Source organism: Phaseolus vulgaris, chromosome 6, assembly GCF_051622355.1.
Source record: "Phaseolus vulgaris cultivar YP4 chromosome 6, ASM5162235v1, whole genome shotgun sequence".
In the NCBI taxonomy this organism is placed as follows: Eukaryota; Viridiplantae; Streptophyta; class Magnoliopsida; order Fabales; family Fabaceae; genus Phaseolus; species Phaseolus vulgaris.
In genome coordinates, this window is record NC_143503.1 from 27989195 (window position 1) to 28014916 (window position 25722).

General features: G+C 32.5%; 2 protein-coding genes across 5 annotated transcripts in view; both read right to left on the reverse strand.

Annotated features, from left to right (window-relative positions):
- The window catches only part of LOC137831830 (exportin-4 protein), a 30758-nt gene extending 11561 nt beyond the window's left edge, over positions 1–19197 (reverse strand). For 3 of the 4 annotated variants that reach the window (XR_011084484.2, XR_011084487.2, XM_068639674.2), the window contains exons 1-15: positions 18693–19197; positions 17949–18036; positions 15541–15649; positions 14173–14271; positions 11887–11929; positions 9351–9422; positions 9153–9248; positions 8807–9043; positions 8451–8634; positions 7858–7969; positions 7654–7740; positions 7407–7545; positions 7171–7267; positions 6991–7053; positions 2568–2677 (exon numbers count right to left, since the gene is read on the reverse strand). Coding sequence is in view for 2 of the 4 variants with exons in the window: in XM_068639674.2 (XP_068495775.2) it covers positions 2568–2677; positions 6991–7053; positions 7171–7267; positions 7407–7545; positions 7654–7740; positions 7858–7969; positions 8451–8634; positions 8807–9043; positions 9153–9248; positions 9351–9422; positions 11887–11929; positions 14173–14271; positions 15541–15649; positions 17949–18036; positions 18693–18776 (1620 nt within the window). In the remaining 2 variants the exon portion in view is untranslated. The remainder of the gene's footprint in view (positions 1–2567; positions 2678–6990; positions 7054–7170; positions 7268–7406; positions 7546–7653; positions 7741–7857; positions 7970–8450; positions 8635–8806; positions 9044–9152; positions 9249–9350; positions 9423–11886; positions 11930–14172; positions 14272–15540; positions 15650–17948; positions 18037–18692) is intronic. The other variant, XM_068639677.2, reaches the window with a different exon arrangement.
- A 3849-nt stretch (positions 19198–23046) lies between these two features.
- Positions 23047–25339, reverse strand: LOC137833515 (uncharacterized). Its single transcript, XM_068641859.2, has 3 exons — positions 23973–25339; positions 23495–23891; positions 23047–23409 (listed from the first exon to the last, which is right to left on the reverse strand). The coding sequence occupies exons 1-3, from the start codon at positions 25337–25339 to the stop codon at positions 23047–23049; spliced, it is 2127 nt and encodes a 708-aa protein (XP_068497960.2).
- Positions 25340–25722: the final 383 nt, after the last annotated feature.

Sequence of the window (25722 nt, forward strand, 5' to 3'; positions counted from 1 at the left end):
ACTTAGGGACAAAACAAAAACACAACTACGAAACAAATATATAAAAAACACAGAGAAATCAGTCTCAGTATTATGAAGTTTTCTGATAGAACTTCAGATTTTGCATATTTGTTTATTAGAAGATAACAATTCTACAATCACTAAGAATTATGAAGCATTTGTTCCCAGGAGAAACTATTTATTGTGTACTTTATATTTAGATATTCATTTGGTACAGTTTTATTGTAATTAAAAGGATTTTTTTTAAATAATAACCAAAATAAACTATCAAACTCATAAAAAATCTATAGTCATTTTAACCAGTTTCCAACTTAATTGCAACCAAAACTGTAGTTAGGTTTTGAAGACATGTGCATCACAAGTTTCTATTAAGAAGTGAACTTTAAACCTAAATCAACCTCATAAAACCGGCTTAAAAGGTGAGGTTTAGACCCACTTATATACTATGAAATGTTCTAATCTTTAGTCGATGTAAGATCTCCAGCACACCCCCTCACGCCGAGAGTGACAGCTTGTGCGTGAGACTATATATTTGCAGGTGATTCAAAAGCGGCCCAATAGCGGGTGACCTAATAAGCCAAACAAATTCTCGCTAGGATAGACTTTAAATGACTCTAATACCATATTAAGAAGTGAACTTTAAGCTTAACTCAACCTCATAAAACCAGCTTATAAGGTGAGGTTTGCACCCACTTACATACTATGAAATGTCCTAATCTCTAGTCGATGTGGGATCTCCAACAGTTTCCATAATTTGATTCCAACTAATCCCACCATCTTTTTTATATACCTAAACTCTGATTTTGCCACTTATACTTGGTGTGAGATAATGTACACCCTCAAGATGTCTCCAAAACATAATTCTGGGGTTTTGATAACCCTAGATCCAGGGTGGTGGTATAGACGACAAAATGCTAAATTAATGGCTATTTTGATGTCTAACATTTAATCTTAATGGGTGTAAACCAAGAGTTAACCTTTTTCCTTGTGAGGGCATCCTAGAAAGATTGATTTATCATTTTTAGGCAGCAACATGGGAAGATATTCTAATAGCAACAATCTAGGGGTAAGGAACACAGTTGTTGTAAGTTAATTGCTTGCTAATTATAATAGTTACTAGAGCCCTAGATCATATCCTCAATAATGCTTAGAATGTTCCAGGTTATGACAGATTTTAAACAATATTTATCAACTGCAATGGAGTAGGGGAAAAAGTAAAAGTGAAGATCTTCTAAGCAGTTCCAGGTTTCTTGCTATTATGGACATTGGGCTTTTAATGAAAATAAAATACACTATAAATTCTGGGGAGAGAGCTCCTTAATTACTTTCCTGGATTGCTTATCTGATGATAGAGTAAATAGGATCTGTTTGGACAAACTTCTCTATAGGCAGTTCTAGGATAGAAAAATGTAAAAAAAAAAAAATGTAACGATTTTCTGCATAACCTAAAATTAGTTTATGAAAAAAGTTAAAAATTATAATTCAGAGAAACTATATGAGAGAACATCTACAAAATTAGTTAATGCATAAGCATACTTTTAACTTTTAAAGAAAACCAGTTAATTTTTTGTTCTTATTTTTCTCTCTATATGTTTATGGAGAAGTTACTTCAAACAGGCCCATAGTGTGGGACTTCTGAACATACACGATTTCTATTACATGTTAGTGTTCATTATATTTTAGAATATTTTAAGTCAGTTAATATTCTATTAGAATCTATTCTCAGTTAATTTGCTGATATACACAAGAATTACAGAACTCTGAATACATAAAAAGAATACTCAATTTTATTTTCAAGGAGATTTTCTCTCAATTCCTCTCTCTCTTTAGAACACTTCTATATAGAATGTCTCTGTAAAAGGGTGTAAATGTACATACTCCTAATGAAACAAAAAAGAAATCCCCTCCCGGCACTCCAGCCCCCATGGCTGACATCTAAATTTTAGGGTTCTGAACAATTGTTCATTTTATTTTGAAAGGTGTCAATAACTAATATTAATCTTTGCAGTCAGAACAATTACTAATATTCAGAAGCAGCGGATGGGGTGAAAAGTAAATTAATAGCCAACAGATCTAAAATGTTCATCCAAGGAAGTTAAACTCCATAAAAAAATATAGAGAGAAATCTAAACTCATTTTCTAACACAATCTTTACTATCAGATAATTTTATTGGGATTTTCAAAATTGAGTGATATCTGATAAATACTGAGGGTGAGCCACACCATTTCGAAGAGTCCCAAAAAAACATAATACATAACTTTACCTACAGAGGATTATGTTTTATAACTACCTTTTTGGTGAGACATTTTTTACCATTTTTACCCTTATAAATACAACATATTTTATTAATTTGTAAAAAAACTACCCACTATAAGTAACAATTCTTATAAAGAAAAATTACATCTACTCTTATTATATAATTTATAAAATATAAATTTTTTATACACATATTTTTATAATTTTAATATAAATTTAATAATGATTTTTTATTTAATAATTAATTTTTAATTATCATAAGAAAAAAGTGAACAGAGGAACCCGCTGATTCCTCAAATATAAAACCAACCTGATTAAGGCGTGCAACCCGCTGGGAAAATACTCTAATGAGCAAAGGAATTGTAACATCAATAGAAGCTCTTGCAATAAGCGCATAGCAGCTTAACCTTTCATCCATGGCTGCAAAGACATTATAATTTAAATACAAAAAGAAAATTCATCAAGCCCAAACATGATGTCCATTTGATTTCTGGTGATGAAAAGTTATAGTACTTTTGTGATGGTGGAAGATATTTTCACACAAGAACAGAAAAGGAAACAATTGGCCTTAAATGAAATCAAACGGTGGAAAACTATTGCAGCCCCATACTATTTAATAATTCAAATAAATCTAAAAGAAAAAATTGTTCCACTTGATTGTAACTAATAGTACTATGGTATAAAAAATAATAGAGTGATTTCCGTTGAAAGGATCAGTGTCAAAACAGCGAAACTAAGATGTAATATAATGAATATAATGTGTTGAGTACACACATGAGTATTCTTATTTATAATGAACAAGAGATACAATAATAAGGAACAAAATCAATATCTAATAATGGAAAATATTTGGTAATTTTCCCTATAAAATTATATCATATCTCTTTATTTAATGTAATAAAACATATTTCTAACATAATTAACTCATGTCTCTAACACTCCCACTCAAGCTCAAGCATATGTATCATATGAGACAATCCTGTTGTTACAAATATCATCAACACATGATCCCTAGAGAGACTTAGTGAACATGTCAACCAGTTGGTTGCTGAAGCTGACAAAGTGAATAATGACAAAGCTAGTAGATATTTCCCAAACATGACTTTTTGCATTTTCAAAGTAACAATCAATCTTCAATATGTTTTGTTCCTTCAAATCATATCTTTAACATTCTCCCTCAAGTTGGAACATATGTATCATGAGTCAAGCTTGTTAAAAATGGTCAGAGGGCATGACAACTTTTGGAGAACAAAAATGGGTAGTTGACCCAATGGCTTCCAAAAAGCAAAAAACGCTCAAATAGGGCAATCCAAAAGCCTAGCACAATCATCTACCATTCATTGTTTGTCAAGAGCTTGCATTTCACAACCTGTGGAGAGTAAAAATCCATAGATAATTGACTCAGGTGCATCTAAACATATTTCTAGTAATATCACTATGTTCTTTCCTCTCTTCTTTCCTAAAACACATCATTCATAACCCTAGCCAATGGACCTAAAGTAGCTTCCCAAGGAATTGGTCAAGTTTCCTTTTCTCCCTTAAACTTAAAATTTGTTATTTTTGTTCTTGCTCGTGCCTTTAGTCTTATTTCTTTAAATCAATTAACAAAATCATTGAATTGTTAAGTAATCTTTGATGTCAACTCCTTTGTTATAAAGGAACATGGTATGGGTCGGATGATTGGTGAAAGACATGAATCTAGAGGTCTGTACTACTTTGGTACTAGCTCATATGTATCTTGTGTTGCATCCTCATCTCCTAAATTGCTACATGAACACTTAAGTCATCCTCATTTGTCAAAATTAAAAAAGATGGTTCCTCAACTTAATAGTAACTTTAGAATATGAATCATGTCAATTAGGAAAGCATGTTAGGTTTTCTTTTCCTAAGCATTCTCAATCTAGATGTAACTCTGCTTTTTCTATCATGCATTCTGATATTTGGGGACCAAGTCATGTGTCATCTTTTGGTTTTAGATATTTTGCTACTTTCATTGATGAGTTTTTTAGGTGTACTTGGATTTATTTAATGAAAGATCATTCTGAACTTTTGTCTATTTTTATGTCTTTCTTTAATGAAATCATAAATCAACTTGGAAAAGTAATCAAAATCTTACAAAGCGATAATGCCAAAGAATAATTTTTTTCTATGATTTATCTAAACTCTTAAGTTCACACGTCATTTTGCATAAGTCCACTAGTCTTCAACAAAATGGTATAGCAGAAAAGAAAAATAGACACTTGGTTGAAATTGTTCGAACCTTATTGCTTGGTGCAAATATGCTTATTCATTATTGGGGTGATACTATCCTAACTATCTGTTTTATCATTTAACAAAATGTCTTCAATTTAAAATAAAGTTCCCTACTCCATATTATTTCCAAAAAGAACCTCTCTTTCACATCTCTCCACGTGTTTGCAGTTGTGTATGTTTTTGTCCATGATATGTCTAGATACTTTCAGCTAAAGCTATCAAATGTGTCTTCTTGGGCTATTCTCGACTTCAAAAAGAGTATCGATGTTACTCTCCCGAGACCAAGAAGTACTACATGTCTGTCAATGTCACCTATTTTGAACCAACTCCCTTCTTCCCTCCTACACAGGATTCTAGGTCTATCCAACATGTCTTATATGTGGCTTTAGTTGAGTTTTTCATTCCGTTTGTTGCTGACACCGAAAATACCATACACAATCCTCCTGAACCACCGTCACCACCTCTAATTACCAATCAACGCAGGAACCAAATGGATAGTCTAGTGCCCAAAGGTAAGTCCTCTTCAGCAGGTTCTTCTCAATCTTCACTTGATACCACGGCTCCTTATCATCATGACCCAAGTTGGCCCATTGCATTCGCAAAGGTACTCACTCTACCCGAAACCCTCACCCTATTCCTATCTCTTCGATTACTATTCCAAAAAATGTGAAAGAAGCACTTTGATCATCCTAGATGGCAAAAAACCATGACTATAGAATTGCAAGCTCTTGAGTATAACAAAAAATGGGAATTAGTTCATTTTCCTTCTGGGAAGAAGAAAGCAGGTTGTCATTGGATCTATGCCATTAAGGTTGGACCTAATGGTGAAGTTGATAGCCTTAAAGCTAAATTGGCGACTAAAGAATTACTCAGATCTATGGGCTTGACTAGAATGATATTTTTTTCTCTTGTGGCCAAAATGACTATTGTCAGACTTTTCCTTGCCATCATAACCATTCGTCATTTGCCCCTTCATCAATTACATATTAAAAATGTTTTTGTGAATAGTGGTCTAAAAAAGGAAGTCTACATGGAGCAATCACCTGGGTTTGGTGCTCAGGGGGAGTCTGGTTTGGTTTGTAAGTTGTATCACTCTCTCATTGGTCTCAAGCAATTTTCACGTGCTTGGTTTGGAAAGTTCAGCCACATTATTCAATCCTTTGGGCTGAAGTGCAGTGAGGCAGACCATTCTGTTTTCTATTGTCACACCTCCCTTGGAAAATGTGTACATAATATAATGTATGTTGATGATATATATAGTCATTATAGGGAATGATGTTGCTAGAATATCTCAGTTAAAGGAACATCTATGCAATCATTTTCAGACCAAGGATCTTGGAAGTCTCAAATATTATTTAGGCATAGGGGTAGCCCATTCAAAGGAAGAAGTTGTAATCTCTCAAAGGAAATATGCACTTGACATCCTAAAAGAGATTGTTAAACAGTGTATTGTTCTATGGATCGAAATTGGAAATGAATGGTAGACCAGGGAGAAGCTTTCTCTAATCCAGAAAGAAATAGAAGGCTGGTTGGAAAAAACTTATTTATCTCACTATTACTAGACCAGATCTATCTTTTGCAATTGGTTTTGTGAGTCAATTCATGCAAAATCCTTGTATTGATCATTGGAATGTTATCATCCATATTCTAAGTTATCTCAAAGAGGCTCCAAGACAAGGACTACTTTATGAAGTTAAAGGGAATACCCAAATCTTTGGATATTCTGATGCTAATTGGGTTGGTTCCCCTGTGCACAGACTCTCTACTACAGGATATTGTGTTTTCTTCGGAGGAAAGATTATCTCTTGGAAAAGCAAGAAACAAAATATTGTTTTTTTATCATTTGTTGAAGCTAAGTATAGGGCAATGGCATCCCTCACTTGTGAGCTTATAGTAAAACAGTCCTCCAAAAAATTAGATTTTTGTGAGATTTAGCCAATGAAAATGTATTGTGATAACCAAGTTGCTCTCTATATTGCTTCCAATCTACTGTTCCATAAGAGGATATTTTATTTGAGAAAGGTTGTTGTCCAAGGAAATCTACACTGAATTTTCGAAATAAATTATCAACTAACAGATGTATTAACAAAATCCTTAAGAGGACCTCGGATTGAATTTTTATTTGTTCCAATCTTGGCAAATACAATTTGTATGATCCAGTTTGAGAGTGTTAGAATAAATAGTCTGAAATATAATTTATTATAAAGTTCTTGTGTGCTTTGTGTTGCACCTAGTTCCTAGATATATCTTTTCATATTCTCTTATCTTCCCTCTCATACATTGTATATTATGTATCCAAAGTTATTATAAATATGAGATCCTAAATGATGGAAATTCACTCTCTCAAATTCATTCTCTACTCTTTTGTATTTTTCTCAAGTAGCTTAAAGAAAATCCAGCAACAGCAAAGACAATACAACAAGAAAATATATTACAACATAATACTAGCATGTCCAAGTTTTATAATCTTGGTTTCTTACCAGATACAGAAGCATGAAGATAGTCTGGATCGCCCTCATCATTAAATGCTGTTGCAGAGGCCACTAAATAAAAAGAAAAGTCACATTAACATAAGATAGTACGTGAAGAAAAAGAAAGTAAGTAATACAATTTTATGACAGAAAAAGACAGCATTGTAGACATTTGCATATAGGTTTTACATCTTAGCTCACACTCTACAATAAAGCTGAAGAGATTGGCAGCAGCTTTTATCCCTTCAGACGGAAGCAAAGCATTCACATTGATTGTATTCATTGGCTGGAAAGAGAAATAAATATAGTCAGAGTAATGACCTGAACTAAACAAGTTTCCTAATTTTAATTTTACATTGAAAAAAATGTTATTAAAGTTAGAGGAAACAAGGTAATTGTTTCAAATAATTTATTCAAATGTATACCGTTAGAATGGCAGTCCAAGTATCTAATAAAACATCACGTGCTTCCCAGCTCCAAGTCTCCTCTTCTGCGTTACCAGTCATGAGGACTTTAATAACCTCAGACATCAACATTGACAAAAAGGTAAGAGTACCCATTGGCCTAAAGTATCAAAACAAAATGTTTATTCACGTTAGTTTATTTCAACATTCATTATGATCAACATCGACAAACACCCATACTAAAATATCAAACCATGATAACTATGACCTCATAGATTTTAGCAAACTGTCAAAATCATGGGGAGTTGTTACATTTGCAATGGCCAATAATGCTCGACAGCCATCAAGCATCTCACTGAATGAAACCAACATCAATTTGAGGGTTAAATACATATAAAAACTGTACGGGTGGATATGTACAGGCAGCTAACTGAATTCAAAAGTGCATTATGCAGATGAATATCCTCCAAACCTGTCACTTTTCCCATTTTCAATAGCTTTTGCAACGGCATCAGGAGGATCTACCCACTCTATTATCCCAGATAGGAGCTGCAGAAGATGTTGCTCATGCATTTTTCTATCATCTAAATCCCAGAATAAACAATGTCAAAGAAATTCAAATAAAGCATTTCCAAAAACTTATATATTTTAGGGGACAGGGGTTGTAATGGTGACAGAAACATGTCCCTAAGGCTTTAGTAATCCAGTAAAATCTAGCGGTACAACTGTGCGAGAAACAGTTTTGAAAAATTTTATAATGAAGGAAGAACTGCAAAGGTTGTAATGAAGATTTTAAAGCAACATGCACTTCAAAAACCATTATCATCACTGTAATCTCATTCCATGCTTTTCAGAAGATATCTCCGGGAAATGATAAAGTTTGTGGAGGACCAATTTGTATATAATCAAACAAATTATCAAGAATGAGCTTACTATCAATGAAATCAGGTTGACATCTCTATCAAATCCCCCCTAAGATAGGCAAAATACTTATCAACTTGAAGATTGTAACTCTAAGAAAATGAACATACGGTACGCATAAAGGAAGACAAGTAATACTTATACCAGAAAGAAATACAGGTCCTGTTAAAGAACAAAATTGTACAACTAGCTTTCGAGCAGACACTGCAACAGGGCAGTCAATCCAGTATCCTTCATAAGAAAATTTCATCCTTAATGCTGCATATAAACTCAAAAGCCATCCAACATGACCGCTTAAAATTAACACATCACGCCAGTCAGAACCAGGCTGCATATTAGCATAAAAAAAACAGAATGAAGGCCAATTGAAGGGAGATTTACAGTCTAAATTTCTAGTTATGAACTAATCCTGATGTTTCCTGTTTAATGTGCAATGGTGACCAATGTGTAGAGTGTGATGTTTAGTTCAATCAAATGATTGTACATTGTTAAATAAGTACCTGCACTACGTGACATTCAGACCTTTTGAGAGAATCCCCATCCTGTCTAACTCCAGCAGAGAAGACATTTACATTTGTTTTTGTGTCACTGGTATTGCTACGAAAATCCCAATTCAGGATTTGAAGCATGAGATCCAGTGCAGCAGTGCAAACTTTAACCTCAGGTACAGCAGAGTCAGATTCAATAATCTGGTTTGTGACACTTGAAGCGGCTTCTTGTGTCCAACAGTAGAATGTCTACAATATAAAAGAGTGGGTACCAATTCAGGAATTTATTCATATTCTAATGAAAATTAATTAACTTGATAAAAGAAAAGTAAAAATAAATATTAAAAATCAGAAAGACCTTCAGGTACTCCCGTTCAAGTGACCTCCTACACTGCTCATGAAATTCCCTTGGAAGGCCCATAGCACTTGAAGTAGATGGAGAAAATTCTGATAGCTATAGATATTGAATTAAATAAAAAAAACTAAAACAACACATTTAAAGCCAAAGCAAAACGAAGAAATGGGTAAAATTTCTCAATTGTAAAAAATCCAATACCAATGATTCAAGGAATTTTAATCCAGCAAACTGCATGTCTATGCCATGAGCACCCACAATAGCCTTGTTCACCTGCAATACATAAAACTGTCAGACTTGCATGTCATGTCTTAAAGTTAAGTAGAATAGAAAATACAAAAAAGGTAAGGCAAAGAATAACGTTAGCAGTTTTATCGATATTAGAAATATCGGAGAGACCCAAAATCCCTTTATGAAAATATATCGGAAGTCATAATGAGTTATGGCGGACACATCAAAGATAAAAAAAATACAATATATACATATGCATAATATAAACAAAAATATAGATAATTTAAAAAATCCAAAAATATAATTGTAATGCAAAGATAATGAAAGACAATCATAATTAATAATAATAAATAATAATATCATGTGTAGAAATTCAAATAGAAACAAAAACAAATTAAAAACTAGAAATTGCAAGTTCAAAACTTGAAATATCAACAATACATAATGAAAGAGGTTGTTGGTCCAATGTCGATAGGGTGGGTGAGCTTGCCGTCTGCGGCAACAACAGCAATAGCAGCGACAACGGTAGCACACAATAACGAAGGAGGTTGTTGGTTCATTGTAGGTAGGGTGGCCTAGGCCAATATTCTGGTGTAATGTTGGGTTTGGGATGGGTTGTATGGCCCAACTCTTTTTTAAAATGTTGGGTTTGTGTCTTATGTGGAATGCGTCTTCTTCTGTGGAGTGCGGTGGTCGATAGAACGGAGCGTTCGCGGGTTGCAGGTGGTTCATGCGGTGGTTGCGATGGTCGCGGGTTGCAGGTTGAAAGTAGACTCTTACGAGTCTACGAGTCGAGTCTACGTAGACTCGCGAGTTTGACAACCTTGATCTCGGCTATAGATTTTTGTGTGTCCTTTAGCAACCAATCAAGATTTACAATGATTATGTTATCATCAGGTTCTATTTTGAAAGTATACAACAATCAACACCCAATAATTGATTTGCCAAAAGAGGAATCATTCCCAGGTACCATTACTTTGAAGGGCACACATCTCATCAATAATCGTTTTTTGCCACTGAGTGAGATAAAGCTTCACCTAGAGACTTAGGAATAGGAGTAGAGGATAATGAGGACAAACAAGTATATTGTATGGGGGAAGGTGTATGATAACTAAGGTTTGTATAGTGGGAAAAGGGGTTACAGGTACAATGTGTACCTTTTCAAATAGCAATCAATAGACCAATCATTTTTAGATAGAATCAGATCTAGTATGGGAGATCGCGTCGAGAAAGGATTAGACAGAGCCTCCACTATATTATTATTTGTCAAAGATGGACTCGTACTGGAATATCACAAGATTGGGTCAATCAAGTAAGAGACAATAAATTAAAAGGGCAATTAGGGACATAAACAACAGAGATAATAGTAAGGAAGATGAGGGGTTGTGTAGTACCAATTCTAGAAGCTTGTGTTTGTGAACCATTAACCGCAATTTTAAAAGGCAAGTTGTCACCTTTAGTAAAGGAGGAGAAAAGAGAACGATTACCAGATATTAGTTGCACCAATGTCAATAACCCAAAGACCAAGGAAGGTGATTCAGATAGACAAGTAGATTAATTACCTTTGTATGCTACCGAAGCAATGTTACTAGTGAACTAGTGTGTCGCACACCTTTTAATAAAGTCTTCAAATGTTGCTAAAGATGGATCAATCAAGAATGTAGGAGCAACAAGTGACTCAACAATGGAAAGTGGAACATTTAGACTTGCCTATCTTCTCAGGACTAACAGTATGGTTAGAAAAGATAGGAGAACTTGTTTTGGAGGTTGATGAGGTGTTAGAAGATTTTATTTTTTTTAAAAGCTGGAGGAAAAATATAAAAATCTAAGGAGAGGGCACTGAAACAATGAAAGTGAGCCTCAGAGTGAGGTTCACAAAAAGAAATTCCAAAGACAAAGGATCTATCAAGTCAACACAATTTTGAAAAAGGCTTTAGATACCATGTTAAACTCTAGCAAAGAGAGAAACATTGAACTGAAACCATGTGTTTCTAAAACTGCACAGATGTTTTATTTATATCGAGAAAAAGAAATTGATACAATATATATTAACAAAGATATAATACGCTATAATACAGGAGTAAATAAAAAAGTTCCTAATAATATATATTATATAATCTAGATATTCCTAATTACATAGGATCAACTCCTTATTCCTATAATTATAATAATATTTCTGATTATATAGATCAGCTCCTTATTTCTATAATTATAATACAATCTCATACCAAGCAACCCAACAAAAACTTTCTGTCCAACTAAAAACACACAAACTAGCCACTCAAATTTACTTCAGTAGTTCAGTCATCAGTGTAATCAATTCAGAGAAGTTTGAACAGCCCACTGATACATTTACGCATATAATTAGAATTGTGACAAAATTATTCATTTTAAGACCACAAAAATGAGTAAAATTAAGAAAAAAGCAGCAGACAGGCAAAAAGTGCAATATTGAGAGCAAAAAAAGCTGAAAGCAATTATAAACAGAAACAAAATATGTCAGCACCTGATAAAAAAAAACCACCTTCTCTCCAGGGATAAACTCAAGCCTACAGAAAACATTTACCAACAAACTATAAGACAAATGAAACCATAACCACAAAACCTTAACAATACTGATTTGCAAGAATATAATAATCTTTTTCTTCTAAAAAAAATACACAACAAAACTTGCTATAATATAAGCTCAAAATAGAAAAAAAAAATACTACAAATCTTCAATTAGAACAAGTGCAATGCAGGATATGTCTCTAAATCAAATATTAATTATGTATAACTAACTAAAAGTGTGTTCATAGTTTTAGCAAAGTCGATATCTAAAGAACGGATTACAAGGATCGGTTCTTCCCAATGTTGTGAAAATCACACTCCAACACGGATCATTCAATCCAACTCTTTTTTGCTTACCCCACAAATCGTGTATCTAGCAGAAAAGGCATTGAATGTGTTGTATGCTCACTTATAAGCTATTAAAGTATAGTTACTCAGCAACACAGAAATACTTTTCTGTAGTAGAGGGCTGTCCAACAAAGTATTTTTGCTGAGTAAGTATACTCTAATAGAAGCATTCAATTGTGGGATCATGACTACAGAAAACATATTTTCAGGAGCAAACAAACCAAGTCGGGTCCCACAAACCATCTAAGAAAACTGCTTTTTAATGCTGGATTCCCTAAATGTTGTTGCACAACCCTCGATCTAGCTCTCCCAACTCTTCTACCTTAATAGCCAACCCTCTATGGTACCCTCTTCTCTCATGCCTTTTATATACTTATTTTTTAATGTTTTATGTAATGTCTAAAACTTATGTACAGTATGAGTTGAATCTTTTAAGTTTAAATATATATATATATATATAGTTGCGAATTAGAGATTATTATTTATACACACACATATATACTTTTCTATGCACACATGTATGCAATCCAATGATCATACACCCCCTCCCCAGTTTCAACACTGCAATATGACTTTCACAATCTTGCTTCTAGCACATACTGCATTTCCTTTTAAGCAGCATCCATACTTGAATTGCGGGTGCTAATTTAACCAGTTGAACTGACTGGTTTGAACTTAGTCTAATAACAATACTTAATGGATTATTTAAGTGTTTGGTTCTTCCTCCTTAATAGTTTAGTGGGTGAAATGCTTGGGTAAACAATATCAAAAGAATTCATTCAACTATCATCTTGTTAAGTAAAATGCATACCATGACTCTAATATCTCTATCTTCCCCCTCCTAGATTGGAAACAAATATCCTTGGATATTAAAAAAAAGGATAACACCTTTATCCATCTGAAATTTGTTATGCTTCACTGAAAAATTTCGTTGGTGGTGAAACTTTTTAGAGTAGTCACATTACATTAAAACTTGGCCATCTATATATTACTATTCAGTTTTCTTGTTTAAATTTGACTCTCATAATGTATGTATGCATGTGTATGTGCGTAAATATTTATGTTTCCCCAAACTTTTCAAATGCATATATATAAAACTTCAAAAAATAGTTTGGGGGAATTGCTTCCTTGTCCCTGATAAGCTCTGCAGCCTGGATATGATCTCAACAATCTTATATTATATTTTCAAAATACCAAAACAATTTATGGTGTTTAGTATGGAATTAGTTAATCCTTTTAAGCAAGAATGAGATGTCAAGTTTGTTTCTTAGCTAGCCCCTCAGTTAATCAGGCATGGTTGACATTGACTATTCTGATTCAAATGTCAAGTGAGCAAGAGCTTTTAAAATTTTCAAAAGCCTCAGTCTATAAACATTTGGAGGGTTTTGGGTTTACTTATCTATAAACAAAGCTTTTTCATTCATTTGATAGATAAATAATAATGCATTCATATAATTTTATTTATTCGGTAATTTTATAATTTTTTTAAGTCATTAATGTTTATTGGAAGTCAACAAGAATTTCAATAACAATCTCTGAATGTAAATAATTTCTATTCATGTACTAAAGCTGTATCTGCAACGCAAGATTTTTTAATAATACGGCAATTTGAAAAATTCTCTACATCATCTGCCCTCACTCCCATATAACACTGGTGAATTAAATTCTATGACAACATGTAGGATTTCCCTCCAACAAAGATAACCATTCAGTTCAATGTGAATTTGAATCGTCATTAAAGTAAGATACAGACATGCTAAAAGTTTGTAACAAAAAGAATCCAGTTTATAAATATAGTTATGGATGACACAAGATTGTATATGCAGATTACATATTCATTTAATCTCCTAATCTCCTAATAAAACTAAAATTAAAAATAGAATGCACTACTTACCAACCCCTTTTCATCAACTGACTAGCCACAGATGCTACCTTTGCTTGAACATAGCTATCAGGAGAACTAGCATGTTGCATGATATAGCATAGACAAAAACTGCAACAGATATTGAAAGAGGAATCAGACATTAGAGTAAAAGAATAAAACTTCTGTTTTGTAAAACTGAGTGGCATTTGTCACATTAGCAAAGTGGTTATTTATGCTACATATTGTTGAGTTTAGTCCACATCGGCAAAGTAGTTATTTCTGTTGAGTTTTGTCCCACATCAGCTTCATGATTGTATTATCTCATTTACATCTCTCACTTTGAGAAATCAAAAAAGCAATAATTGAATCAGTATTTTTTTTCAGATTTACATTTTATATTTTTTATTTGGATCTAAGTTTTCTTTAGACAATCAGTAACTAAAGATCAAATAGAAGCATCAGCATGACTGAGTCTGAAAGAAAGTTGTGTTGTAACTATCGAACAAAAGACACATTATAGATATTTGGCTCCCAGCTCTTGAGGCAAGGATTTAGGAACAACCATACTACTTGAAGCTAAAACATTGTATTTCATAACACATACATAGTTCCATGCACCACATTTAGGTGGATTGATAAGCAAACTTTAAAAACAAATGGCGCAACAATGTTTTCCTTTTTTATGATGCAGGAAAAAAATCAAGTATCATTTAAAGTGGTCCACATACTTCGGTTATGTTTTACACCTATAGTCTTGATAAGCCTTTTGATTTTAATTTTAGATTTTGTACTTCTTTTTAGTGTGCTTTGTATTTCATTCAATTTTGCAGTTCATGGGCATAATCCAAATTCTTGAAAGTCCGTGCCTCTTCTTATTTTATTTTTCTCGTCATAGCTTCTCTTAACCACAAGATTTTTGTTAAACATGATGTCTGAATCTCTACATTATTCATGGCATGGAGAATATGCACCAGCACAACACATGCAGAAGGAGAAGGGTGGCTGCAGATTGGGTATATGGAAAATCTTGTTCCAAACCAATAAATGAGTTGGGTCTCTTTAGGAAAAATTAATACTTAAACCAAAAAAAATCTGGTTTGGCTTGGGCCAGTTGGGATGTGATGAATGTGTTTGGGATTGACCCAAACCAAGAAGGTTTATTTCTCACCAAAGATAACTCATGGATACACAACTCAACCCATTTTTTACCTTTGGGTTAGATTGAGAGGCTTCACAAGAGTAATGCTGTCAATGGTAACCATTTTTTGGTAATGAATGGAAAAACTACTATTAGGTACATCAAAAAGATGTTTAATTGTAAACTATGTGAACAAGGCCACTTGTGATGTAAATATCAAAAACAACACAAAAGTTAGTGGAATTGAGATTATAGAAGACCTGATCAAGTTTCTCTTGACATCAGCACTGAGAAAAACCCATTCTCTAATAGCTGCTTCTCGGATTGCCGCAGCCGCCTGAAACCTTGCAGTTGCCACCTGGGAATTTTCTGCACATACAAAACCATTACAGTATTGAAGAAAACTAATAAGCTAAGGGAGAGAGAGTTCCTAAGAACTTTGTTCATATTCCATATCCTAATCTCACAAGATATGCGATCAATTTACATAGTTAAAGAAAATAGAACAAGATAGTCTAACTATGTTGATGCGGCAGAAGCGAAACAACTTACAAATATCAGCTAACTATAGTAACTAACCATGTTGATGCAGCAGAAGCCAAACAGAATTAACTAACCACTATGCTCATGTGGCAGATAATCAATCAGCTACAAAGCAAAAGAGCAGAACTCTACTACTCCCCCACAACCTCGGGCTTGTGAGCAACTCAAAACCCCAAGTTTGTCTATGATAAAACTTAAGCAAGTCTTCACAAGACCTTGATCAAGATATGAGCAACCTGAGCTTGGACTAGCATATTAGAGACAACAAGTGACTTGTTGAGAACTTGATTGTGAATCAGTTCAATAGGCTTTGTTCTGGACTGCAGAACAGGTTTGTGACTCAAAGCAATGTTCCTTTGATTGTCACAACACAATAGAAAACTAGAGTAGGAAAACTTGATGTTCATGACAACTAATGTCTCCAAATGTGAGAAGATGGAACTAAAGGTTTATGATGAAGAATATCATAAATATTTAAAGTTAAAATCCAAAAGCCATGTGTAACCTTCCACCCAACCTAGTTTTTATCAGCTTGCATTTCTCATACTTCATTATTTAGGTGCTTCTAGTCACAATTCTAGTAATATTCTCTTGTTTTCTTCTATTTCTTTTCCTAGAGTTCCTCGATTTATTATTTTTACCAAAAGAGTCCAAAGTTGTTTCCCAAGGAGTTCATCAATCCTCCCTTTCACCCTCTTTGAACCTAAACTTTGTTCTTCTTGTCCGTACTTGCCCTTTTAACCTAATTTTTCTGAGTCAATTAATAAAATCATTAGATTGTTAACAAACCTTTGATACCAATTCTTGTGACATACAAGAGCATGGTACAGATTGACTGATTGGTGAAAGACGTGAATCTAGAAGACTATACTATCTTGGAACTAGACCTTTTATGTCTTATTTTTGCATATTCATCTCCTAAACTTTCACATGATTGCTTAGGTTATCCACACATATCAAAATTGAAAAAAATGGTTCTTGAGATCAGCAAACTTTAAGTCTTAGAGTGAGTCGTGTCAATTAGGGAAACATGTTAGACCTTTTCCGAAAAGAATTGAAACAAGATGTAACTTTGTTTTTTCCACAACTCATTCAGGCATTTAGGATCTAAGTCCAAATAAAAAAAAATCTTTCAATATTTTTGGTACATTTATCAACGACTATTCTCATAGTGGGTTTATTTCAAGAAAGATCTATGTAAATTGGTGTCTTTTTGTCTTTCCTTAATGAAATAAAACACTAGTTTAGCAAAGTTATCAAAATCTTGAGTAGTGATAATGCCAAAGAATACTTCTCTAACTTTTCTACTCTTTTAAGTTCACATGACATTTTACATCAATCTATATATCCTCATACACCTCAATAAATTGGTATAGCAAAAATAAAAGAATAAGAAAAAAAAAAAGATGTTTAGCTGAAACTGTTCATACCTTATTACTTGGTGCTAATGTACCAATTCATCATTGGAGTTGTTAAACTATAGGAAAGATAAGAGATATTGAGTTGAAAGAATGTGTTTCTAAGACAACCTAGATGTTTTATTTATATTGAAAAAATGGTATCAATACAATAAATGAAGGATATTTGATATCCTTTAATAATAAAGACATGATACAACAATAAATAAAAGCATTCCTCAATTTAGTTTGTAAATTATGTCAGTCTCTATATGGTTTGAAACAATCTCCACCTGCTTGGGTTGGAAAAATTACCAACATTGCACAGATTTTTGCACTAAAACATAGTGAAGTAGATCATTCAATCTTCCTTTGTCTTACCTCTCCTGAGAAATGTGTATGATGACAAAGTCATTACAGGGAATGTTGCGACTAAAATTTCTTAGTTAAAGAAGCATTTATGCAATCACTTTTAGATCAAAGATCTCAAATGTCTTGAATACTTCTTGGGTGTATTGAAGTAGCTCAATCAAAGGTAATGTAATTTCTCAAAGAAAATATGCCTTGGATATCCAACAAGAAACCGATATATTGTAGACTTATGGATATTCCTTCATATTCAAATTAGAAATTAATGGTATAACAAAGTGAACCTTTCTCAAACCCATAAAGATATAAAAGACTTATTAAAAAGGCGGATATTTTGTTTGTCACGCATGTAAACTCACCAAGAATGAATTGGCAAGTCTTGTATGGCTGAGAAGACTGGCCTAATGACAAAATAACTGCCTCAGAAGCTCCTGGATTGATATGCATCTGAAAATAAAAGCATAATGACTACATATGTATATGTATTTGCATGTCTATGTGTTCATACTTCAAATAAAATGATTGCATAAACTTTATTCCTTCACTGCATCCACATGAATGAAGTGAGAGTGTTAAAGAAATATCATTTTCAAGAAAAAATAGTGGAACTACGAAGAAGTAGTAATACACTTGCAATGTTCATCAGTTTAACATCTGCCTTCTTCCAAAAAAATTTAGAGAGAAATTTTTAAAAAAAAAAGTAAATATACTACCATATAAGTGTATATAACATAATATTGGATTCTTTTATGCATGAATGTGATCATGCTATTTTTACCTTCTACTCTGAACAAAACAAATAAAACACTCATCAGAATAATCAAGACTAATTAAATTCCACTTCGCCGATCTTTCATTACATACGACAAGAATCGCAGGAATAACAACTGACGTCAAAGTACATATCAGATACTCAAACTAGTTTTATAATCAGAACCAAGGTGAACAACTAAACGTGAAACGGATTTTTTCAGAATTTAGTATTTAGATTCTCAATCTCAAAACTAGGGAAACTGAGTTCCGTGTTCTTAACTATGCATTCTCGTCTTCTCCACTTCAAAAAAAAAAGAGCGGGGATTACAGCGGGAGAGAATGATTGGAACCTGAATGGAAGTGCAAGCGTGTTCGATGGCTCGCATGGTGGACTGAAGTTCTTTCAAATCTGTAGTTGGCGTAAACCCTTGCATCTTCGCGATAGGAACAAATTGAAGAAAAGGAATTGAAAATAGTTTATCAGGATGCAATTAGTTTTATTGGCTATATTTCGTTACATGCATTAACGGAAAGATCACCGCCGAAACATGTGTCGTTTCGTCGCCGATGATGACAAGAATCTTGAGAAGTGAATGAATCGGGGAATGAGAAGAGGATAGTGAGAGAGTGAGAGAGTGAGAGTGTGAGGGGTTTAGGGTAGTGAGAAAAGAAAGAAAAATTTATTTGAAGCGCGGTGAGAGCAGAAGCAGAGGGTCCATTGGACTGTGATGTGTCTGAGCGGCTGGGTTCAGTCGCTCCACTTCTACTACACCTAACCCAGTCTCCTTTCTTCTGTCTGCCCAAGTTCCGAACTCTCTGAGAGTTTTTTTTTTTCTTCACATTACATTACAAAAAACTAAAATTTACAATAAATAAATGCTTTTAATATAGTTTAGAAAATGTAATCACTGATAAAAATCAAAATCTTAATTTAATTTTAAATAATAAATAACAAATTAAAAAGGTTAAACAGAAAAATCTTCTAGCCGCCTTAGTCCAATAAAATATCCTACAAATACTTGTATTAAAAATATTAAAAAATATAACATTCAATTTTGTTTACAGGGTTTTTTTTCAAATTTTGTTTTGTTCTTTTGTTTATCACTTTTAGAATTCTAAATAATATTATTTATTTTTCATTATATTATATATTTTTATTTTACCTTTTCTTAGTACTTCAATTTATTTTTATATTTGGAATTTTTATGGTTAAAATTTTAATTTAATCTTATTGAGACAAAAATTTATTCTTTACACCCGTCAAATGTTATGAATGTTTCATAAATTAATATTTACATTTTTAACAGTTTAAAATTGATAATAACTATTGTCTTATATCGATTAAAAAAATTAAATTATATTATTATAGTATATATATATATATATATATATATATATATATATATATATTAAAAAATTAAAACATAATTTTTATCAAGTTGATTTAGTGATATTTAGTTAAACATAAATTCGCTTATTAAAATAGTATCACAATAAAAATATATTTTAATTTTTTTTATTGTTATTCATCTCTAATTAAACTATCTATACATATTTTATTTTATTTTTTTCATAACAGTTAAAAATAAAAAATTGATTTATAATATATAAATAGAGTATAATTCTCATTTTTCAATTTTTACATTAAATATAAATAAGATCAAATTATAATATATTAAAAAATATAATTTTCGTATTACAAACTGATTATAAGATTGAATTAAAAATAAAAAAATTTACTAATAAAATCATCATAGATTATTATAAAAAATAAATCTGTGTTCTTGTAATTTTTTATAAAAAAAAAAAATTACTTGTTAAAACCCTTATTATTCTCCTCTAACTTTATTTGTAATATTTAATACATATACCTCTGCAAACTACTGCCACTCTCCTTCCTCAAACCTTGTGCATCAATCTCACATTTATAATAATCCATATTTAAAAAATAATTGTTATGTAAAGCCGTAGAAAAGTATAATTGTACAAAATGTATAATAAGGTTGTGAATAATGAAATCTATTATAAAAGAGATGTGTATATAACATAGAAATATTTATACATTGATATTTTTTAAATAAAAGAATTGAAACAGTTAAGGTAATGTATGGTTGAAATTAATAGGTAGTTGTGTCTGCAAAAGGCACTAGAACCTTATTAGGCAAGGATGATTAAGCTTAATCTTATGATTAAACTTAGAACATTAATTATGTGATTAAATCTAAGACGATGTCGTCTTTGGTAGTCGACTTGCAAGAAAAATATTTAATAGAATTGTTATGAACATCAAGAACTCAAATTTCCTTTTCAAGTTCATTTTATAAATTAAAGAGGATAAAATAATGAAATATGATGATCACTTAAAAAAAAAATTCTATCAAGTTTTGACTTTGTTTGGTGTTTTTATATTAAAAATGAAAACTATTTAAAACTCTTCCTTAGTGGGTCGGATAGTATATTACTTTCTCTCAAAACTAGCTCATTCATCTTCTCTACTCGTTTTACCTTTCAGTCTTCTCGTAACCCAAACTCGAATGGTACTTATAAAAAATACTATGACATTCAAGTCAGTTAGTATTCGATACTTGATTGTCAGACACCGTATATGACGATGTACCTGAATCTTGATATCTATCTTATTTATATTATTTTAGTAGACCTTTCTCATTAGGCCGGACTAGAAAACTTGGGTCAAGTTTAGAAATACATTACATAGTTTTTTATTGTTGATTAGTCTCAATAACTCTACTTAAGCGTAATTGAGTTTGTGAGATCGGTCGGTCCAATGACCGAGTCCCATGCCATAATGTCGGTCGTCTGGATCCTCCCGGTATAAATGTATATTTCTAAATTTATTAAGAAATATTTTCTTAAGTAAAATTAATTTAAAAAGTAATGCTAAGTATTTTAACGTAAATTGCAAGTAAAACTGTTGATGCTTAACAACTTTGATAAGTAATTAGTATTTATCTCTATAAGTATTTAACTGGATGAAACATAGATAGTTGTAGTCATTCAAAAAAGGACTATTAACTTTTTCTTAACAGTATCATAGCGAAGAAGTGTAGTGACTTCTTTGAATCTTATACTTTACTTTTTCTTACAAATCCAAAATGGTGGGGTGGTAGAACATAATTTTAACTTTTTCGCCTCCTTTTTTTTTGTTTTAATAACTAACAAAATAGCAATTTTATTTGTTTGAATCTTCTTTGGGCTTACATAGAGAAATTTGTTGAAAATTTAACATTCTCGATGACATATTTTGACTTGAGAATTAAAATTGCAAAAAAATAACTATTCTCACTCCATACACCTCGAATGTGAAATTAGGGAGAATTTGATAATGTGTCAAGTTATCGTCAATTTCACGTTGTTGAAATTAATTTAACATAAGAGATCAGATTGAATAATTTAAAAAAAAAACTATGAATTTTTTAAAACTCAATATAGCAATTTGATTTTTTGACGTTCAAAATATGGACAAAAAGTTAAGTAAACCCATTTTAACAGTACATATGTATATTTGTTTACAAAAATAAAAACCGAGACAAATAAAAAAAACATACATATTCATTCAGTTTAAGAAATATTTTTATAGGCAGATAAGAAAACAAAAAATAATATATCATAGTTTTCATTTTTTATATTTAATGGTTATTTTTAATTGCAATAATAATTGTACAAATTAATTGTATTTTATCATCACATAGAAAACATGGACACATAGGCGATAGAATCTTATGTTTCTATCAATTATGTATATACAAACATGTATAAAAATTGTTTTTTTTCTTATTAGCCACGTTATAAACTAATAGATGAAATGAATTATTATTTTTTCAAAAACTTATAGGATTAAACTGAAGTTTAAAAAAAAGCAGAAAAAACAGTTAAAGGATAAAAATGTGTAATTAGTAATTATTTAATATATTTACAATAATGAAAGTGAGAATGTAAAATAATTAAAATATAAAACTTCATACATATTTTGTAGAAAAAAATATCATATTTATCTGTGTTGAAAAAAAAGCCTAACATCACACTTAAAAACGTAGAATAATATTACTTATGCAAAATATATGATAAAAAGATAAAAAATAAATAAAAGATTCAGATGTAAGGCACCACACAATGATTTTTTTTTTATCGGTAATAAAAAATAAATAAATGGGAACCACTTCAGGGGTGGTTCAACCCTTATAAATAAAGAACAAAACACCTTACCACACTCCTACCACGAAACACCTACCTGAATATCTAAGGAACAACCAAACTAACTATAGGAAAACATTAAATTATCATCCTCATACAATCCACTGGGTTCAAAACCCAATTAGAGTACCCGAAGGAAACACAATGAGACTTTGCATAAATCCACGACCAAACCTGTACCTGTACCAAGGCGAATACTTCGAGCGCATCTACCACCCCCCTATCAAAGGACACACAATTCCTATGATTCCAAATACCACTCACCAATGTTGTTAAAATCGTAACTCGTAAGCGGATCGGAGAGGGAAAAAAAGATTGTAACTCGGGGATCGTAACTCGACTCGGAAGAGTTACTATCCGAGTTACTATACATAAGATAATTAAAAATAGACTCATAATTCATGAAATGGTTCAAATATATAACATAACTAAATGGTCCAAATACATAACATAATTAAAAGTAGATTCAACATAATGTTTAATACAAATAAACTATCCAATTAAATCATTCACACTAATCATAGGATAATCATCTTGGTCCTCCAAAAGATCTTCTTTTTCATTATCATCAATCGGAGGAACTTCCAAATCATCATCAATTGGAGGAACCTCCAAATCATTTGTTGCTCTTCTACTAGCATCATCTTCTCCAACTTCAAGTAATATGTCTTCATCTAAACCATATAATGTTTCATTTTCCTCCACAGTCCATTCATCATCAGAAGAAAGATCATCAATAGTATATTCTTTTGTTTTTCTAACATCTTTCTTCTTCGTCAATCTTGAATTAGTCATCACAAACACCACATCATTCATAGTCCTTTGGTGTAAACGATTTCTTTTCTTGGTGTGGACCTAAATAATTATAAAACTAGTTAACACATCATATGATCATCTAAAAAATAATTATGAAATCACTTTCAATAATTTAAATTCTTACCCTTTCAAAAGCACTCCAATTACGCTCACAGCCAGATGAACTACAAGTCAAACTCAATACTCTAATTGCAAATCTTTGTAGTTCTGGATGTTGATCACCATATGATTCCCACCATTGTGATGGAGTTTTGGTCTTGAGTCCAAGTTGAGCTAATGGAGTACCATACAATCCAGACTTGGTATTGAAACTCTCTAATTGAAGATCAACTTTACCCATCACATCAAGATCTCCCACCAACCTCTCCAAACATTCATACAGTCCACGTTTCACCTCATAATCAACTTTAAAGTCAGGATGATAGTGTAACATGGGATTAAGATAATAGCCTGCAGCATGCAACGGCCTATGCAATTGGTTGTCCCATCGATGATCAATGATTTCCCAAATGGGAGTGTAGCTAGATAAGATAAAAATAAATAAATTAATCTCCAAAACAAGTCTATATATCTAATTGAGAAATCAAATATAGGTAAATTACCTTTTACTAACTCCATTGAAGAGATTTTGTATCTTCTCTTTTGCAATATCCATCTCTTCATAAATAAATCCCATGGCTGGTTTCTCATGTGAATCAACCATGCGCAACACTTTAATAAGGGGAAGAGCACCCCTCAAACAATTTAAAATGTTTTTCCAAAATCCCTTGTCCAATATCAAATTTTCTACCAACCCTCCATCTTTAGTTTTTGCAAATTGACTGGATTGCCACTCCGAGGATGTGAACATCTTAATAAGTGATCCTTTATTATCATTCAAGCATCCTAAAGTCAGATAAGAGGTGGCAAAACGAGTATTGGCTGGTCTTATCAAATCTTTTCCATCACTATATTTGTGCAACAAGGAGATAAGACCAGTTCTTGAGTAAATGTAAGTTGTAATTTTCTTACCATTGACGATTGTGTCGTGATGGAGTGGTATTTTCTTTTCAAAATCTTCTAACATCATATCAATGCAATGAGCTGCACAAGGGGTCCAATACAACTTTTTCCTCTTTTGCATTAACAACTCCCCAGCTGCTTTATAACTTGCTGCATTATCTGTTACAACTTGGATGACATTTTCTTCCCCCACCTCTTCAACAATATCATCTATCATTTTGAAGATTTTATCAGCGGTCTTGCATATGTCAGATGCATCAATAGATTTCAAAAAGACAGTTCCTCTTGGACTATTTACCAAAAAATTAAGTATAGTCCTCCTCTTCCTATCCGTCCATCCATCTGTCATTATTGTACATCCAGTTTTTTTCCAAACAAGTTTATGTTCTTCTACAATGTGCTTTGTGTTCTCAACCTCTTGCTTCAAATACTTCACTCTTATTTCATGATATGATGGTGACTTTAATCCGGGACCATGTCTACCAATTAACTCAACCATCCTCTTAAATTCCTCACTGTTTGCTACATTAAAAGGAATTGCATTATTGTAGAAAAACCTAGCCATCTCTTGACATCCATCCTCTCTCTCATTCTTCTTGAAAATTGAATTAATTGTACTTTGAGTTCCCTTTCTTTTAAAGATATTTGATGAGTCCCCAGTCTCTTCTCCACTTGATCTTTTTCTAGAACTTTCTTCTGTATGTCCAATATTACACTCTTCTATAGAGATTGATTTCCTTAACAAACTCTGTTGCAGATTATGAACAGTATCCAACATTGATTTTTTAACATCTTCCGGCACCGATACACAAGCTCCCACATCCTTTGAAGTTCCTGCTAGATGGTGCTTTAATCTGTAAACCCCTCCTGTCAAAACCTTTTCACAATACTTACATTTTAATTTTCTTGTTGTTCCATCAACAGAAACACAATGTTTCCAAGCTGGATCAGTTCTTCCACTTGCCATTATAAGTTATAACTTATAACCCATGAACAGTGGCGGAACAAAGAAAATTGCGTCTGAACAGAGGCGGAGCAGAACAAATGGACAGTGGCGGAGCAGAGCAGATCGCACAGTGCGACTGTGCGACGGTCGTGGCAGAGGCAGTGCGACAGTGCGACGGTCGTGGCGGAGGCAGTGCGACGCGAATGGCGAAGGCAAATGACGAAGGCACGATCGACGGCGGCGGCGACGACGACAGGTAGCGTGGACGACGGCGGCGACGACAGGTAGCGTGGACGGCGACCAAACGGCGCGATAGAGGCACAGGTTCTTCAAAAATTAGGGTTGCGTTTTGGGATTAGGGTTTCTGAACTAAAATTAGGGGTTTTAGGTTTTTTTAAAAATTA